The sequence below is a fragment of the Dama dama genome, chromosome 12, assembly GCF_033118175.1.
Source record: "Dama dama isolate Ldn47 chromosome 12, ASM3311817v1, whole genome shotgun sequence".
NCBI lineage: Eukaryota > Metazoa > Chordata > Mammalia > Artiodactyla > Cervidae > Dama > Dama dama.
Window position 1 is genome coordinate 31,462,115 of NC_083692.1, and position 18,495 is coordinate 31,480,609.

Here is an 18,495-nt window from a genome sequence, read left to right on the forward strand (position 1 = left end):
GGCTTAGCACAGGAAAACTACGTACTGTACATACTCCTCTGCATTTGTTAAACCTAAGAAGCCATGAGATGTCACAATGTGACAAAAATTATGTCTTGAGATTTATAAAATGTGGTATGTGTATTTATCCTTCAAAAATGAGATAAATGATATGCTTTTAAAAAACGAGTAAGTATATAAATATTCATGTTTATTCATTTAGGAAAGAGACACTAATTACTTAACATTTTGAATTATTTCCACAACTAGTGTGACAAATACAATTAAATGCCAGACATTTGAGATTTTTTTGTAGTTAAGCTTTTTATTAATGTTTTTCTTTACAGGAGAGGAATAACCTGAGGATATCTTCAACGAAACTACCTAAAAACAAAAAACCTGTTATATAAATTATGCTCTATTTTTGTAATAGATCAAAATACTGTATTGGTGAAAATAAATAGATAACAAAAACAACATACTTTATTTCTGTTTGCTATCAGACCCCACAAATATGCTTGACTTTATAATTCAGTGTATTTGAAAAACAAAGTAAAACACAATGGGCATGCACAATTATGCCAATGTTAAGGATTTCAGATTATACTTGTTAATAGTTTTTCTTAATAAAAATAGGAACATCACACATTGCTAGGTACACAGAAACATGATTTTGCTCTAAAGAATAGCTAAATTGTTGCAAGAGGTAAGTGCTTCCTAATAGGCCTCCAGTGGAATAGAACAGAGTGCTGTAAGTGTAGTGTGTTATTGTACATAATGGAGAATTATGGTATTTTGCATTTTCCTTGAAACCATAAATTCTGTTAAATTGAAAAAAGAAAACAACAAACTCCCCAAAACATCAGATGTACTGACAGTCATATTCCCTTGTACGACAGAAGAGTACTAATACATTTTTTTATTTTACCTTTTTTTAAAATTAAGAACACTTCTTAGGTTTTTTTGGCATTTTACATTCAGTGTCCATTGGCTCCTTCTGAGAGTATCCGTGAAGGCTCGGTAAATTTTGCAGTGAACAAGTAAAAAAGGGCTGGTGTGGGTACCAATGCCAAAAGGGGTAAATCTTGCTCAAGTTTATCCACTCTGGAAATGGAGATGATCCCATAGGCATGGAGTAGCCAGTGGCTGAAGAGAACAATGAGTCTTTTCTTTCTGACCAGAAGATCATAGCAGTTCTATAAAATTTTGTAAAAGAAAGAAGAGAGAGATACAGATTATTGGGCTGAATCAACTAGATAGATAATTTATTAATTTTAATTCGAAACATATTATTTTCACACAAAATCATAACCTCAGAATCATAGGGACATAGGAAATCACCCAGTCTTGCTACTATACTTTACAGATGAAGAAACTCAGGCTTCCTATGTTCAGCACGCCAGTGGCCATGACAAGACAGGAGCCCACATTTCTAGGTTCTGGTCTACACCCCCATTCGACCCTGGAAACACTACGGCTGCTTCTGAAAAATCTGAACTGGAAGGGAACTCCACATTTCGTGGCTTCTTCTTGCCCTGATCGACAGCATCTGAGTCTACAGATGGGAAGCAGGGAGTATATACACCCAATTTCTAGCATTCCTAGAGTCAGCTGCCTGGATACTTAGAAGGGAGCGGAAATGACAGGTGACTACTCTGATTTCCCTTTAACCTTTAATATCACTCCATAATATACAGAAATTGGAAGGACCAAATTATAAAAGTAATATCTAAATGTGCTAATAAACACACTAAAATACAATTTGCAACTGGTTAGTTAACGTTCCCTCATTAAATGGCTCATCAGCTCGGTTCTATGTAAAATAAAGAATTTATGTTTCCCTTAAAATACTGTTAATAAGGTTCAACATTTCAATAGTCAAATATTTTCTATGTGGATAAATGATGTGAAATGATTTTTTTTTCTCTAACATGCTGGAGAGTTAAGCCTGATTAATTTTCCCAAGCAAATACAGTCTAGGATACAACTTTTTACAAACTGATGAGCCAAAAGCTACTGAGTGACCCTGTTTAGCCAAGGATTACTAAAGCAATCAGCTGTAACATATCGTATCATATGTTACTGTCCTATTCAATAGTCAACTCTATTAAAAAACAAAACAAAACAAAAAATCTATTAAAAAACAAACTCTTTAACAGAAGAAAAAAGACATCCTACCTCTATTTCAGAAGCCGACATGTACACAGCCAGAGTAACCAAAGATAATACTAATATAATGTATGGGAAGGCATAGTCTGAAAGACAAACATTGGTATTATGCTGAAAATTAAAATTTCTGAATAAACCATCAAAAAATTCAAACAGTATAATTCTTTTCCTAGACAAAAACCTTCTCAACCAATCCTGTGAGAGATGGAAGCCCTAATGCTCTAAGACAGGGGTCAGCAAACTTTTTCTGTAAAGGGCCAGACAGTGGCTTTGTGGGCCATACTGTCTCGGTCTCGGTCACCTAACTCCACAGTTGCAGTGGGAAAGCACCCAGGTCATACGTAATGAATGGATGTGTTTGTTTTCAGTAAAATTAACTTTATAAGTTTGTAGTTACGATTTGTAAGTTATTCAGACAATAAAATTCAAATTTTATCTAACTGTCACATGTCAAGAAATACTCTTTTGATCTTTCCCCCACAACAATTAAAAGATGTAAAACTATCCTTGGCCCAGTTTTGAAGACCCCTGCCTTAAGGCTTCCACTGATGTAAAGAATTAACTTCTCTCCTATGCATACTCGCTATGTATCAAACTTGGGAGAATTGGGAAACTAATCACTCAATTTTTGGTGTTTTGTGGTTCAGACTGGGGAACTTCAGTTAAGAAAGACTATTATAGAGAAGGGTAATTCAGCTTTAATTAAAAGGTCATATGTCAATAAGCCTCAAAGGCTAAATGGATCATTCAGTACTCTTAATGACAAACTTCTAGACATTTCTAATTCAAATATAGTACAGTAAAATAATATTTTAAGTAAAATTTTTACTTAAAAATACTTTTCTTTTAAAATGTTTTAAACATATACAGCTCACTAAAGCAAATGGAAAAATTGAAAAAAATCTTGAATTATTTTTATGCAATTATTTTAAAACAATTCAGTTACTATTACGTTGGTGCAAAAGTAATTGCAGTTTTGCATTGTTGAACTTGGCTGTTTGATATTGGAATACCTTCTTAAATAAATGTAGTTATGTTATACATCATTTTAATGTGTATTTCTCACTTTTCCTTGCTAATGACTTATTTACTTGCTGTGTATTTTATATTTATTTTAGTTTATGGAAATGATGTCAGACAAAAAGCAAATTTGAGCAATTTTCTTATTTGAGTTCAAAATGGATCATAAAGTGGTGGAGACAACTCACAACATCAACAATGCATCTGGCCCAGGAACTGCTAACAAACATACAGTGCCGTGGTCAGTTCAAGTTGTGCAAAGGAGATGAGAGTCTTGAAGAGGAGCACAGTGGCCAGCCATTGGAAGTTGACAACAAAAAATGAGAGCCATCATCAAAGCTGATCCTCTTACAACTACATGAGAAGTTGCCTAAGAACTCAACGTCAACCATTGTATGGTTGTTTCACATTTGAAACAAATTGGAAAGGTGAAAAAGCTTGATAAGTGGGTGCCTTGTGGGCTGACTGAAAATCAAAAAAATCATCATTTTTAAGTGTTGTCTTCTCTTATTCTACACAACAACAAACCATCTCTTGATCAGATTGTGATGTGCGACAAAAAGTGGATTTTATACAACCTGTGACAATCCGCTCAGTGGCTGCACAGAGAAGCAGCCCCAAAGCACTTCCCAAAGCCAAACTTGCACCCAAAAAACGTCATCGTCACTGGTAGTCTGCTGCCCATCTGATTCATTACAGCTTTCTGAATCCTGGTGAAATCATTACATCTGAGAAGCATGCTCAGCAAATCGAAGAGATGCACCGAAAACTGCAACGCCTGCAGCCGGAATTGGTCAATATAATGGGCCCAGTTCTTCGTGACAATGCCTGACCACAGGCCTCACAACCAGTGCTTCCAAAGTTTAATGAACTGGGCTACAAAGTTTTGCCTCATCCACCATATTCACCTGACCTCTCACCAACCACTTACCACTTCAAGCATCTCGAGAACTTTTTGCAGAGAAAATGCTTACACAACCAGGAGGCAGAAAATGCTTTCCAAGAGTTGAGTCCTGAAGCATGGATTTTTACGCTACAGAAATAAAGAAACCTATTTCTTTTTGGAAAAAATGTGTTGAATGTAATGGTTCCTATTTTGATTAATAAAGATGTGTCTGAGCCTAGTTATAATGATTTAAAATTCATGGTCCAAAACTGCAATTGCTTTTGTACCAAACTAAAACTATTAATTACTCTGTAACCCAGTAGAACCCATTTGGAACATTGTCAGAAACTCTGAATTATCCCTGCAAGCCTGATTCCAACTTAACTAAATAAATGAATGACTTGGTTGACATTTAGAACCTTTATTGCCTAAATAGGTTAGGTCCTAACCAACCATTCAAAAAAAAATCCCAATTAACTTATAAATAGCTAAACAATGTTACTAATGATACAAATTTAAGAACTAGTAGTTAAAAGGATAAGGAGGAAATCTCCAACATGGCCCAAACTTTTGGGGAGCAGAGGGAGGTTCTGGGCTCAAAGTAGGATTTAGAATTGTTCTTATTCTAGGGTTGAAGACAAGATAGGATTTTTAGGCAACTAGGTCTGAGGGTAGTGCCTAAAAATCTGCCTTTTAGTTCTATAGGTGGTTCAGAGGCAGACCACACTTCAAAATGGGCTTCAATAATACTTCCAAGCAAGTAAAAGTTGTCACTGACATCTTCCTAATTATTCCCAGTGTCTCTTTTCCTAGACCCTGTATCCTGAGCTACCAGAAGCCTCTTGCTGCTCTACTTTGCTCAAGCTTGCTATATTCTCTTGTCATGGACTAAATGTCTGTGCCCCCCAAACTCTTATGTTGAAATTCTAACCCTCAATGTGATGGTGTAAGTAGGTAGAGGGCCTTTGGGGTGATTAGGTCATGTGGGTGAAGCTCTCAAGAATGGGATTAGTGCTCTTATCAAAAAGACCTCAGAGAACTCTCCCCTTTTCTGCCATGTGAGGACTCTGAAAGAAGACAGCCATTGATGAACCAAGAAACAAGTCCTCCTCAGACTCCAAATCTGCTGGTGCCTTGATCTTCGATCTCAGTCTCCAGAACTGCAAGAAGTAAGTCACTGTTGTTTGTAAGCCACCCAGTCTATGGTATTCTTTTATAGCAGCCTGAACCAGGACACCCCTACAAACCAAAAATTATCTTTTTCAACATCATAAAATTGAGTTGTTATAATACCCTCTAGGACTGATCTCAGCAGACTGCATAAGTTTATAGTTAGTACAAATAGACAATAACTCCTTGATCCTCCCTTGATGAATGTGCTCTGGGTGGAGGCTTGTTAACAAAATTAGCTAAAGACATTCAGTGTGGGAAAAGGCATTTTCAATACAGGCAGCTACAACATTGGAAGCAATGCTATCTGGCAGTCTCCTTAGGTTAACTTCCCAGCCTCTCCCTGCTTTCCACAACGTTCCTCTTTCCCCCATTTCACAACCAAGAAGTTCTCTACAGTCAAAGCAGCTGCTGTCCAGGACACAGGGATCTGAGGGCTGACAATTCTTAAATCTTTACAGCCTAGTCAGCTCTCCCAGGTTTGTCCAGTATAAATAACTACCTGTGCTCTTTTGGATATTCCATGAATACCAATCTATTTGCTTCTTCTAACATTCATGATTCATGCAATCACTAGTTACTAAGTTAGACATTTCCTTTATTGTACTGTCCTCCCAACCCCTCAACCCCTGTATTAGTTTCCTAGTTTAGTTAACTCTGTCTTTGAAATTGTTCTTCATTCCTGGTGTTTCTCTGCTAGGTCACACAGTCAGGCTGGTTTCATGGCAGTAATCTCTTAACTGATGCCCCAGGTTCTCTTCCCAGCCAATCCATCTTCTACACTGCTACCAAGTTATCTTTTTTCAATGCAAATCTAGTCAAGTAACTCTTCCTCCTGAAATCCTTTTAAGAGCAGGTCCCAAGAATAGCAACTTCAAATGCTTACAGAGGTCAGTTAGGAGAATAAAATTATAGGTTTTCAAACACCATGCAGGCCAAAGGAAACAATTTATCTGTCAAATCAGAATATGAGGGTTAAAGACCCCTAACTAGCCTCCAATTTCCTCTTCCCTTGGCCTTCCCCTCAGCTCCACCCTCACTTTGAACCAAGTTCACTACTAAGCTACAGTACTTGCAGAGTGATGTCATCTTCCCCAGTTCCTTCAGGTCAGAAGCTTGTCCTCTGCACCCTGGCAAGCTCCATATACACATGGTATCCAACATCCTTGCAATGTACAAAGTCACACGTTCAAAAAGTACCACTCTATGTTCTCAGCTACTTAGCATAGCTTTCCTAGTAGGATGTGAGCTCTTTAACACCAACTTTCATTCTTTTAGGTCACAGATCAGTCTAAATGGTTGCTGAATAAATGAATGAATGGATACATTAAAATAAAAAAAATATATTGAGGATTTTTTACTGTTTCTAAAAGTTTTTTGATTAAAAAAACTTAGAAAACTAAGACCTAACTTGATGGTAAACATCATATGATATCAAGAGTTATTTCCATTTGTTATACGTAAAAACCAGTTTTTGTGTTATTTACACTCAGATTTTAAAAAAACCTTCCTATGAGGTTGTGAGCGTCAAATACAAAGTATTTTCTAAACAAGTTAGTTTTGATTAAGGATGATGTGTTTCAGCAAAAACATAGTATGGCTTATTTTCAAGGATAAAAACAAAAACAAAACTACTTTAAAGAACAAGGTCCAATATTATACTCAGAGAAAACATTGTTTAACACATATAATAAATACATTTCATTGATGTTACCCATCAAACTTACATAAAAGGCCTCCACCAACTGCTTGAAGCACGGTTAAAATTGGGAAGAAGTAAAGTGCAGCATAAATACTTTTAAATCGATCAGACTTCCCTAACCCACAGGCAATCTTTTTAACCAGAAGAGGTCGGAGTAGCATCATTAATACCAAGCAGAATGCATAATAGATAAATACAATGGTGTATCTGGAAAATAAAATAGCAAACTGTTACATCAAAAATATGTTTTAAAATGTCCTTCTATCATTGATCATTTTAAAATCAAAGATCCTGAAAAAGGTTTAAAAAGTCTACCCGTCAAATATTCAGATTGGTAAAGGGTTGGCCAAGACTCTCATATATTGCTGTAAAAAGCATGCTGGTTCCCTTCTGGTAGGCAGTTTGGAAATGTGTATCAAAAATCAAAAAATGTTTATATCTTTAATCCAGAAAGTGTACTTGTAGAAATTAATCAAAGGGAAACAATCAGATATACACAAAAACCCAGTGAACAAGCATTTTTACTGAATCACATGATAAAGGAAACTCAGGAAGAAAATATTCAATAATAGGAAAGTGGTTAAATTTTAGAATATATTTTTGCTGGACTACTATGCAGACATTAGAAATCCAATTATGAAAGAAATGTTAACAACAAAACTGTGCCTCATACATTAAATGACAACAGATTATAAATGGCATGTGAATAATATAACTTTCACACTCTTTTAAAAAAAATACATACATACACACAGAAATGCAACTGCAAAGACATTTTTAGCAGTGATCATCTTAAGAATGGAATTATAGATTATTTTATCTGGGGTATGCTTTTTCTGTTTTCCAAATGTCCTATAATGTAACTTTTAAAAATCACAAAAAAAGTTGTAAAAAGATACTCTCTATCAGCAGATTATAGTTTCTAGCTCTTCATGTTGAATAATGGAATTTCTGTACATATATTTCTAACTTCCTTTTCATGAGGATTTAAAATTATTTTCACTAACTTACACTCAAACCCTCTCCTGTGCAGAGGAAAGTCGAGGGAAGCGCAAGAGTTGTCCCAAATTACTGACCACTTGCCCGCTCACACAGCTCAGCGATCCGGGATCCCTGTGCTCTCAGGATGCTTTCAGGTCCAGCCCTGTACTGTACTGCATTATTTCAAGCCTGACCTCTTGGATGATGAGTTTTTTTTCTATTGTTAGGCCTCCTCCTACCAACATCAAAACAAAGTAAAATCTGTCTATTCCTGCAGCTTGTAGTTCCTTAAGAGCTCAAAAAAAATTATTATTTTAATCAGTTTATATGTATAAATTATATGTCTGTCTATATATATATATATATAATTTTATATATATAAGGAATAAATAATTTACAGGACTTAAAACGTAGGCAGGCAGTTAGAAAAGATTCTCACATCTCTATATTTGGACCTTAATTTTAGATCTCATTTTTTGAAAATTATCTTTTTATATACATGCATTTTTTTTTTTGGACCCTTAGTACTACTAAGACTTGTACAAAAAGGTCTGTTTTGTTCAGCATATACATAATGGTAAATTTCTATGAGAATATAAACACCAGACTCTTCTACTGTACCTTTACTGAGAAAAACACATCAAAATGGACACCAACAATTCACAGGAATTCTAAAAATGTAGTCTGGGATAATATTATACAAAATCTGATTAATTTGATATTTTTAAAACAAAACATTCTGGTGAAAGTTACATTTATTTGGGGAGGGGAAAAAAAGAAAGAACATTAACCCAAGTACTCTAATAATAATGTCAGCTACTTGGAAGTGCTTCCTATATGTAAGGCACACTTATTTAATCCTTACAATCACCTTACAAGGTATCATTCTTCCCATTTTTACCAATGGGGAGGTCGAGGTTACAAGAGGTTCTTAACATGTTCAAATTAACAGCTAACAGGCTTAGGATTCAAACTCCACAGCCCATATTATTTCCTATAAGTCAGATATTGCTTCTCTGTTGTACATTAAAAAGGTTTTCCTTATAATTCCCTTTTTAAGAAACATATAGTTTTAGAAGTGCTTAGACACCTCAACATCAACACTAAAATACTTTCACTTCTATTATACTGAGATGTATTTCTATTTCCCCTTATCAGACTATCACTTTAGAAAAGAAAATAATTTATGTTTATCTCCCCTAGTGCCTAGGAGCCATTTCACAAGGCTCAGTCTGCTGAAATGAATGAAATCTACAATCATGATTTTTAAAAAAAGATCTTAATGAATACTTACAATGGGTAGACAGCTTCATGAGTACAGTGCACTGTGGTAACGTAATCCGGACTTGGGTTGTAAAGCATGGTGTACCAATCAGAAAGCATCAATACTCGACATGAACGGATATAAAGCACACCAACTGGCTCGCTCACAAGTAAGGTGATGATAGCTGCCATGGTGCATTCAAACAGTGCAGTAATGTGCTGGAAGAGGGCGCTGGAACTGATAAAACAAAGGACGGACAGTAACCGGAGAATTCTCAGCATGTAACTGGCTGTTAATAAAACCTGTATCTGCTTCAAAATGTGGATTCCAAAAAGAAGTTGTAACTGATAAATCCTGAAACAAAAACATCTTCTAAACAGGTAAGAAAAGCCAAGAACATACAAAAACTACTTGGGAAGAATTTAACCTTGTTTACTAAAAAGGGATAAATACTTACCCCAGATAACAATGTGCCTGTATTGTCTGAATGTGTAGAAGAGCAGAAATTGGATCTACTTTTAGATTCAATATCTCTCCAAACTATTAAAAATGTCTTAAAAGTTATCTATGCATCATTTTAAATTATTTTAAACATTAAAAGTACATAAAAGATTATATGTAATATACATTAGTTAAAAATATAATAAACATTGTAAGCTCACCACCTAACCCAATAACTAGAACATTAACAACTTGTATCTACCTGTTTCTCCCCATTCCACATTCCTGTCTCTCCCCTAGAAATAATCATTATATTAAATTGCCTTTATCAGTTTTGCTGAACAGTTTTTATTCCAACTGTATTTATACTTCAAAATCACTATTTAGTTTTGCTTATTTTTCAACATGATAAAGAGATATAACCTTTCTCAGATTTTTTTTCCACTCAGAATTACATTTCTAAGATTCATTTATAGCCCTGCTTATAGCTGAAGTTCAGTCATGTTCACTGCTATATAATATTCTACTTGTGATCTTTCTATTATTTATCTATCCTGCTTTGTTAGTAAAGTATGTTGTAAATATCTTCCTATCAGTTTATGGATTGAATTGTCATTTTTCTTTGTGATGTCTTTTTATGAACAAATGTTCTGAATTTTAATATAGTTGGCTTTATCAAATTTTAAGTTTCTGGTTAACAGAAAAATATTATCTTGTATTTTCTTCTAAATATTTTAAGGTTTTGCTTTTCATGTTTCAATCTTTAATACATTCAGAAGATATTTCTGTGTATAAGTTAAAAGAGATTTCTGTATTTAAGTTAGAATATAACTTTAGCTTTTCCCATTTGAATATCCAACTGTCCAGGAGCAGCATTTTATTGAAGAGTAAATCTTTTCCCCTCATTAAGCTGCCATGCCATCCCTGCCGTAAGAAGTTCCCTTATATAACTAGTCTGGTTTTAGGTTCTCTGTTTCATTCCTGGGGTTCATTTATCTATCCCTGCAACAACAGAACGATAGTAATTTCCTGATATTACATATATTCTTCTACTTTTTCAGTGGTTTTGGTCACTCTTGGGCCTTTGAACTTCTATATAAATTATAGAAGTAGCTTGTTAAGTTCCACTGTATAAATCCAATGTAGCTTAGCTACCTTGGTCTTGGCTACCTCACAGAACTGTGATTCTATAAATGAAATATAAGAGGGAACTGACTTTGTATAATTATAGCCAGCCTCTTAAACTCTCATCATTTATAATATCTACTCTATAGATGCTTTTGAGTTTTCTACTTGAACAATGTTTCACTTATCTACCACTGCATAGCAAACTACCCTAAAACTTAATGGCTTAAAGCAACCACCACTGATTATATCTCACTATTCTGTGGTTTGACTGGGCTCAACTGAAATAATGAAAAGCAAGTTCACAGAATTCTTCCTAGAAATCAAAACACATTCCAAGCAGAATAAATAAAAAGAAATTCACACCAATACACATTATACTTAAGCTTCAGAACACCAAACATAGAAGAGCTGCTGGTGAGCAGCGCCCGTACGCTGACGGCTGACAGCCAGCACCTGTTCTACCATGAGTTGCCCGCTTTGCACACCTCAGCCGAGTCCAGCCTCGAGATGAGCGCATCCCAACTCAACATCATGTGGAACAGAAGAAAGGACTACCCAGTTGCTGTTGGCAATTAGCCTTAGACAACCCAACCCCACTGCCTGCTTTGGCTCCAGCTCAGGGTGGGCTTGCTCGTTTTCTGAAAGAGAGGAGTTCTCAAAGATCCATCCCTCCCCACCCTCATTCCTGTGAGACCAGCAATGTCTTCCACAGCGTGTCTCTTCCAGACTTCAGGTATTCCACGCAAGATCACTGAAGCTCCTAATGAGCCCAAGGTGCTGGAAGCAGAACTCCTAAGCCGTTTTACACAGATAAAGACCGAGTACATAAGTCAATGTGTACAGTTTCATATTATAGAACCCAATCTTTTGCTTCTTTATAGAATTCATAGTTTTGGAGGCAAAATCTGAAACTTATCAACTCTTGACAAGACTTTAGTAACATTCTTGCTGGCTTTCTACTACTCATACTCTCTTTCAATCCATCTTTAGTCAACTATGTTATCTTCTACAAAATGGAATCTGCTCCTAAAACTCCCCTTATTAATCTACTTCAGTGAGTCCCATCTGCCTTTCAGGAAAAATACCTCCTGCCAGGCTTATCTCCCATACTACCTGGCCTTACAAAACTACTTGTTTCCTCACTGCCTCACTCATCCCGGCATGCTCCATGCTCCACCTCAAAGCACATGTCACCTACTCTGGGGTTATTCCCAGATCCTAGGAATATCTCCTAAGACTCTCCCAGCCCCAGATCCCTTTATATCTTGGTCTTATTTAGTCCCTATTTCTCACAGCACCCTCAGCTCTCATTTCTTAGTTATACTGTGCTCTCTCTTGGCTCTAGATTTTTGCACATTTTTCCTGCTGATAAACTCTCCCTTCCATTTCTCTCAAAAACGACTCATTTTTCAAAGTTCAGCTTAAAATCAGTTTTTTCTCTTGTGATATCACCCTACTCCCTCTTTAAGCTAGCCTTAAAACTATGTACACACCTCTACCAGAGACCCTCACATACTCTGTGACGGTTTGTTTACCTCATCCACTGGGCTGTGAGCATCCACACTTCAGTCATCTCTGAATCCCACAAGCTAGTATAGCACCTGGCACATTGCAAACATCCCTAAAGATTGTTGCATGAATACATTTGGAACACAAATTACAAAAGAAGCACAGCTTCTGGCTTCATTACATAAAAATATGCATTTTCTGCCTATCTCTGCCCTGGCCTCAAAGAAAAACAAATTTAATACTAAACTCTGGGAAAAGCAAACAGGCCAGAAAGTGAAGTTTTGATTAGTGTCTAGCCTATGTTTTTGAACTGTGGTGCTGGAGAAGACTCTTCAGAGTCCCTTGGACAGCAAGGAGATCAAACCAGTCAATCCTAAAGGAAATCAATCCTGAATATTCATTGGAAGGACTGATGCTGAAGCTAAAGCTCCAATATTTTGGCTACCTGATTGGAAGAACTGACTCACTGAAAAAGATCCTGATGCTGGGAAAGACTGAAGGCAGGAGAAGTGGATGACAGATGATGAGATGGTTGGATGGCATCACCAACTCAATGGACACAAGTATGAGCAAGCTGTGGTAGTTGGTGATGGACAGGGAAGCCTGGTGTACTGCAATGCATGGGTCACAAAAGAATTAGACACAACTGAGCAACTGAACTATGCATTCAATGTGGGCACTAGGACTCCCAAGGAGATAAGAACTGAGCCTTGAGTATAAAATTACACTTCTGATATGTAAAACACATATATACATACACTATAAATCAATAAACAGTATATCTGTGATACTAAAATTTCATGGGGCAGGTGAAATTTGGGGGGAAAGGTATCTTAGAAAGCTCTTTAAGGAGGAAAGAATGAAAAAGTTTGAGAAACATGAGTCTAGCCTAAGACAGTTAGGCCCCTGCTTCCTTGATTCTAAGTACAGTGTCTCAGGAAAACATAAGACATGGCCCTTGTATTTCTTGCTACCAACTTCTTAGGCAAAACATAGTTATGCAAACTCCTTTTTAAGCCCACCTCCTTTCCTGTCTAAGCACTGATCATATCTCTGCTTTATCCCCAAGCCAAAGCTCTACCTTCTGCTCTAAAATTCTCTCAAACCGTATCTGATGTTTTAGTTCAAATGTATTTGGTGAGGTAGATTCATTAACCCCACCTCTTCATTCCAAGCTATAAAGTTCCAAATAAGCAATTATTTTACTTTAGCTCTGTTAATCACATTTCTTTTCTCACCCTCATCTCTCATCATTCTACAACGGAAACTAAAAGCAGGATGACAGCTGCTTTAAAAAAAATTTAATGGCTTCTTTTCTGAAAAATAATGAATGCTTTTCCAATGTAAATAATCAATGTGGACTTATCTGGTAGGTCCAGAAAAGTACTTACTCTACTTCCATCTGACCATCCTCTTCACTTCCGTTCCTATCACTGGAGTCTAGCCATCACTACTTTTTGGACAACAGCTTTCTAATATGTCTCACCTCTAATCTGCCCTCCACAGAAGTTATCTTCTTAAAATATATACCTAAGATACTCTTTTTTCCAAACAAAAACCTTCACCAATAAATCATGCATTGGCAAATAACTAGTATCTATCATGTGCCAGCAACTGTGCTGGTCTCTGGAGATTCCACAGATAACAACGGCGAGGACCACTGTCCTCATGGAGCCTATACTCAGGGGTGGGAGAGAACACGAAATGAGGAGACAAACATAACTACAAATTGTGTTGAGTGCTAAATACAAAGCAACAACAACAAAATAGCAGTGCTTTTAAAAAAGAAAAATAATGACGACAGACCTACTTTCGATTGGGTCAGCGAAGGCTTCTCTAAGCAGACGTAATTTAAACTGAGATTGGAAGAGGGAAAAAGCAGCTAGGTAAAAAGTTGCAGGGAGAAGAGAATATTTCAGGCAGAGAAGAGTTTGGGGAAAAGGACAGGACCTAAGGCAGGAAAGATGCTGAGATGTTAAGAGCAACCAGAAGTCAGGATAGCTGAATGTACCGTGGTAGAATTTGGTTCCTCATTCCCAGTGGAATAAGGTTCACATTACCAAGGACTTTCACATTCTGGCCTCGACCCCTCTCTCACCCTCCTTTTTATTACCTTTCTCTCATATGCTATGCACACTTTGAACACCCAACTACTCCCATTCCCACCCATAAGAGATCACATGTTTCATACTTCTATGCCAGTGTTCACACTGTCGCCTCCGCCTGAAATGTTCCTTTTTGATGTGTTTCAGGTGACACCAGGCAAGATTTTATCTCTTCCATTCTCTGTGACTCTAGACCATTTTATTTATAGAGCTTTTATACACTTTTTGGTTCTATACTTTCAAGACTGATATGTATTATAATTAGTTATGAATGTATTTGTCTTCTCCATAAGATGAGGGCTATCAACCACATCAATTATTTTTATATCTCTTCCCCTGATCTTCTAAACAACAAACACAATGCTCAGTAAGTTTTTGTGGACTTTAGTATGAGTTTTCATAATTAGGTTGTAGCCATAACACTTTAACTACATTATACTAGAGTACTAGTATTAAACTGCAAAGATTTTTGTTTTAGAACAATAAACAGTTTGTAATCACAGCCAGTTCTTTGCAAAAAACCAATAAAGATAATTAAGAAATAAAAATTAAATAAAATATTCCTCCAGCTTCACTCAGAGTAAAACAAAGGACATTTCCCTTAATATTTACTGAGGCATGCTCTAGCATTGTTTTCTGGCCACAGTCAAAAGTAATCAGAAGATAAAAGAAAAACAAGCCTGCCACTTGTAAAATAACAGAGGTATAATTATTTGATAAGGTCTTCTAAATGACAACTATTTCAACATCAGTGCATTCAGACACATTTAGAGAAAAGTGCTAACCTCTTTTTCCCTGAGTACCATTCAATGAAGAACCAATGTAAAACAAGAGGAAGCATAGCCATAAAGCCAAGATAGAGCCAATCATAAAGTTCTGGAGACTCTGTGCAAGGCTGACAGTATTTCTGTGCATTTGTTCTCTGTCCTCTTGGACACACCTACAATATATAAGAACAGTATTTTATGTACAGATATTTTAGAACATTAACACCCTCCCAAAATTGTTCACTAAGATGTCATATTTCAGATTAAACGTTTGTTTACACGTGCATCTTTTAAAGATAAAAGAGAAAACATAAATAAAAAAGCCCAAATTGTATTTGTTGTACCTGTATAATGGTCTATTAAGTTACTAAAATAGTTGACTAAGTTACATGAAAAACCTAGTTATTAACATCATATAAAAACTGTAGAGAAATGCTCTGGAGTTGTAATGTTAAATTTTTGTCCAAGTTACTTTTTTACATTAATAAAAAGTAATTAGAAATTATTAAATTATCCATTAAAAAATAGTAACTGTGACTGTCACAAAGATGTATTACAGTCAATATGACAACACAAATGAGAATTTTATTAATGCCTCCATATTCTTTTTTAAGTTGAAATACACTGAAGAAAAAAGTTATTCTACATGTCCCAATATTTCAGAAGCAAACAGACTTTACAAATGAAATAACATACAAAGTTAAGACTTACCCCACATTCTCCATATATTTCAGTTGAGCCATTTTTAAATAACAGGGTCTTCCCACAATAAAGTCCAAGGCATGCTGGTTGAATATCGACAGCTTTTTAAAAACAAATGCCAGTACAGTAACATCTTTTGTGATTATAAAAAATTAGGTAATAACAGCTGAAACAGCTGGCAGAAATTATCTCAACACAGTTTCAACGAAAAAAATATGTATTAGACAAAAGTCTTGATGCATGTTTTTAGTTTTCCTTTTATCCTGTGACACTACTGAAGGCTCCATAGAACCTTGTTGCTAATACTGTTTCTTCAGATCAAGGTCTTCATCCAGCAAGGCAGACTCTGCCCAGGACTCAAAGCCTAGCCTGGAATGTCTCCAATGGCTCCAGCCAGTCACTCACTTTGATTGGATGGTCTAGACTTTTGAATTTCCCTTTTTTTTTTTTTTAAACTAGAGGATTAATAGAGGATTTTTGCCCCAAAAGAACATGAAGTCATGCCTTAAAACACATGAAAATTATTATCACCTCCCTTCATGACAGAACACATTTTAATACCAGAAAAGCAGAAAGGACACAATTTCAGAATAAAAGGACTTTAAGGTAAATAAATTCACTTTATGAGAAGCCTACTAAGTTATCCTAACTTTGGTCATTTTTGTAGAGGACAGGTGAAAATTTCATCAAGGCTGTCACTGGGCCTCTGACCAATACTTAGGAAGCACTGCCTCAGAATTAACCCTCTGATCTCAAGCCTTAGACAACATACAAAGCAGCTCTTTTTAACCAAAAAACTCAGGGCCTACAGATTGTCTTTGACCTCACCTACAGGGAAAAGTTATCATCAAAGGAATTTTTTTCATCAGTGACATCTGATTCTCTTCCATCAATGATTTGTTCACTCAGTAAACATGCATTAAGTGTGATTCCACTGGTGAGGGACCCAGATAGATCCACAGGGGAAGACGACAGAGGCCGTATCCTCAAAGAACCTACACCCTACTGTGGAATAAGTCCTGGTCAAACGAGAATTTGGGAAATTAAGCTTTTCCTGAAAAATCATTTCCCAAATTCTTCATGAATTCACAATCTAGAGACTGCCTGATCCACAATACTTTCTTCTTTCAAATTCGAGTAGACTTTTTTCTTTCTCCTTGTGCTGTTGAGAAAAATAGAAATAGCACAGACTAAAATGCCTCAAGTTTAATGTGTTTACCTTTGTCAGATTTCTGACTTTAAAATAAAAAAAAAAACCCACATGCTTCTTTACCTTGGCATTTAAAATTTTTTTCACTATCGCAGTTGCTTCTTTTCATTTATTATTTATATTTATTTATTATTTTTGACTGCCCTGGGTCTTCCCTGCTGCTCCCTGGCTTGCAGCGAGCTTCTTGATCGTTGAGGCCTCTCCTTGCCAAGCACTGGGCGCTAGAGCTCTGGCTCAGTAGTTTGTGGTGCAGGGGCTTAGTTGCTCTGGGGCATGTAGGATATTCTCAGACCAGGGACTGAACCCCTGTGCCCTGAATTGGCTGGCAGATTCTTAACCACTGGACCACCAGAAAAGTTCAGCACTTATTTTTAAACCAACTGTAATCACAAACTAATAGACTAAAACTAATCGACCAAAAACTAATAGACCAAAGCGAGTTGCTTCAGATTTTTTGAGAACGCGTAAGCTAAAAAATTGTAAACTTCTTCTATACCAATTTTGCCTCTAACAGTTGCTTAATACATCTGACTGTCAATAATCTACAATTTCTCAAAACCCAAGACCTGAAAATCAGCAATGATAAATTGAAAGCAAAAGCTTATTGTTTAGTCACTCAGTCGTACCCCGACTGTTTTGCGACCTCAAGGGCTATAACCTGCCAGGCTCCTCTGTCCATGGGATTTCCCAGACAAGAATACTCGAGTGGGTTACCATTTCCTTCTCCAATAAGCAAAAGCTTATTGTCCACTTAAAAAAAAAAAAAAAAAAAAAACCCTAGCTCCCACTGTCCGCTCACTTTCCCCTTTTATTTCCCATAGTAAAGGAGATCTGAATTTTTAACTGTTTTGCAACTGTCACGGTCCTTTGGTGAACGGCCCCCAAAACTTACGTTTGATGCTGAAGCAAGACACAACAGTAAAGCAGCATTAATTTGTTTTCTTTACTGTTTTCCTGCCCTTAACGCCTGCGCTTTAAATTGTCAAGTTAACCCTCAGGAATGTTAAACAAAGGGACTGAGAAAAGGAATTGAGGTGACATTTTGAATAAACAATAAAGGCCTGGGCTTTCCCGCGTGCAGTCGGTTCCCCAGTTCGGTTTGCCTGGAGCAGAGACTATCCCCATCCCACCTCGGTTCGGCCAAAAACGCGTGGGAACAAAGGACAAGGACTCGCCGCTATCCGAACGCCACCCGCTGGAGCCAAGCGCAGAGCTGGCAGCGTAGGGTAGAAGCAGGGACTAAGATAAACGCTTCCCAGGACCTTGGCGACCACTCACCCATCAGCAGCTTGTAGGTTTACTTGGAGAGACTCAGGCATTAACCGACTAAGCCACCGCGCCCGGACATCCGGGCCAAAGCGCCCTGGACGGCTCCGCCTCCTAGTAACCCGGGCGACCGCCCCGAAGCCCCGCCCCTCCTCGCGCTTCCGGGTCTTGGCTCGGAGGCCCCGCCCCCTGAGCC

The 18,495-nt window shown here is 36.9% G+C and overlaps 2 protein-coding genes across 3 annotated transcripts in view; one reads left to right on the forward strand and one right to left on the reverse strand.

Moving 5' to 3' along the window:
* The window catches only part of CCDC175 (coiled-coil domain containing 175), a 70,283-nt gene extending 69,842 nt beyond the window's left edge, over positions 1–441 (forward strand). Inside the window, exon 21 of the mRNA XM_061156948.1 lies at positions 327–441. The gene's annotated coding sequence lies outside the window, so the exon portion shown is untranslated. The remainder of the gene's footprint in view (positions 1–326) is intronic.
* Positions 441–18,410, reverse strand: JKAMP (JNK1/MAPK8 associated membrane protein). 2 transcript variants are annotated; one of them, XM_061156950.1, is made up of 7 exons: positions 18,312–18,410; positions 15,833–15,906; positions 15,140–15,294; positions 9,202–9,408; positions 6,952–7,133; positions 2,158–2,234; positions 441–1,175 (listed from the first exon to the last, which is right to left on the reverse strand). In XM_061156950.1, the coding sequence occupies exons 1-7, from the start codon at positions 18,313–18,315 to the stop codon at positions 957–959; spliced, it is 918 nt and encodes a 305-aa protein (XP_061012933.1). In that variant the 5' UTR covers positions 18,316–18,410; the 3' UTR covers positions 441–956. The 2 variants fall into 2 exon arrangements, with proteins under 2 accessions (XP_061012933.1, XP_061012932.1); XM_061156949.1 differs by having other exon boundaries at positions 15,833–15,924; positions 18,312–18,402.
* Positions 18,411–18,495: the final 85 nt, after the last annotated feature.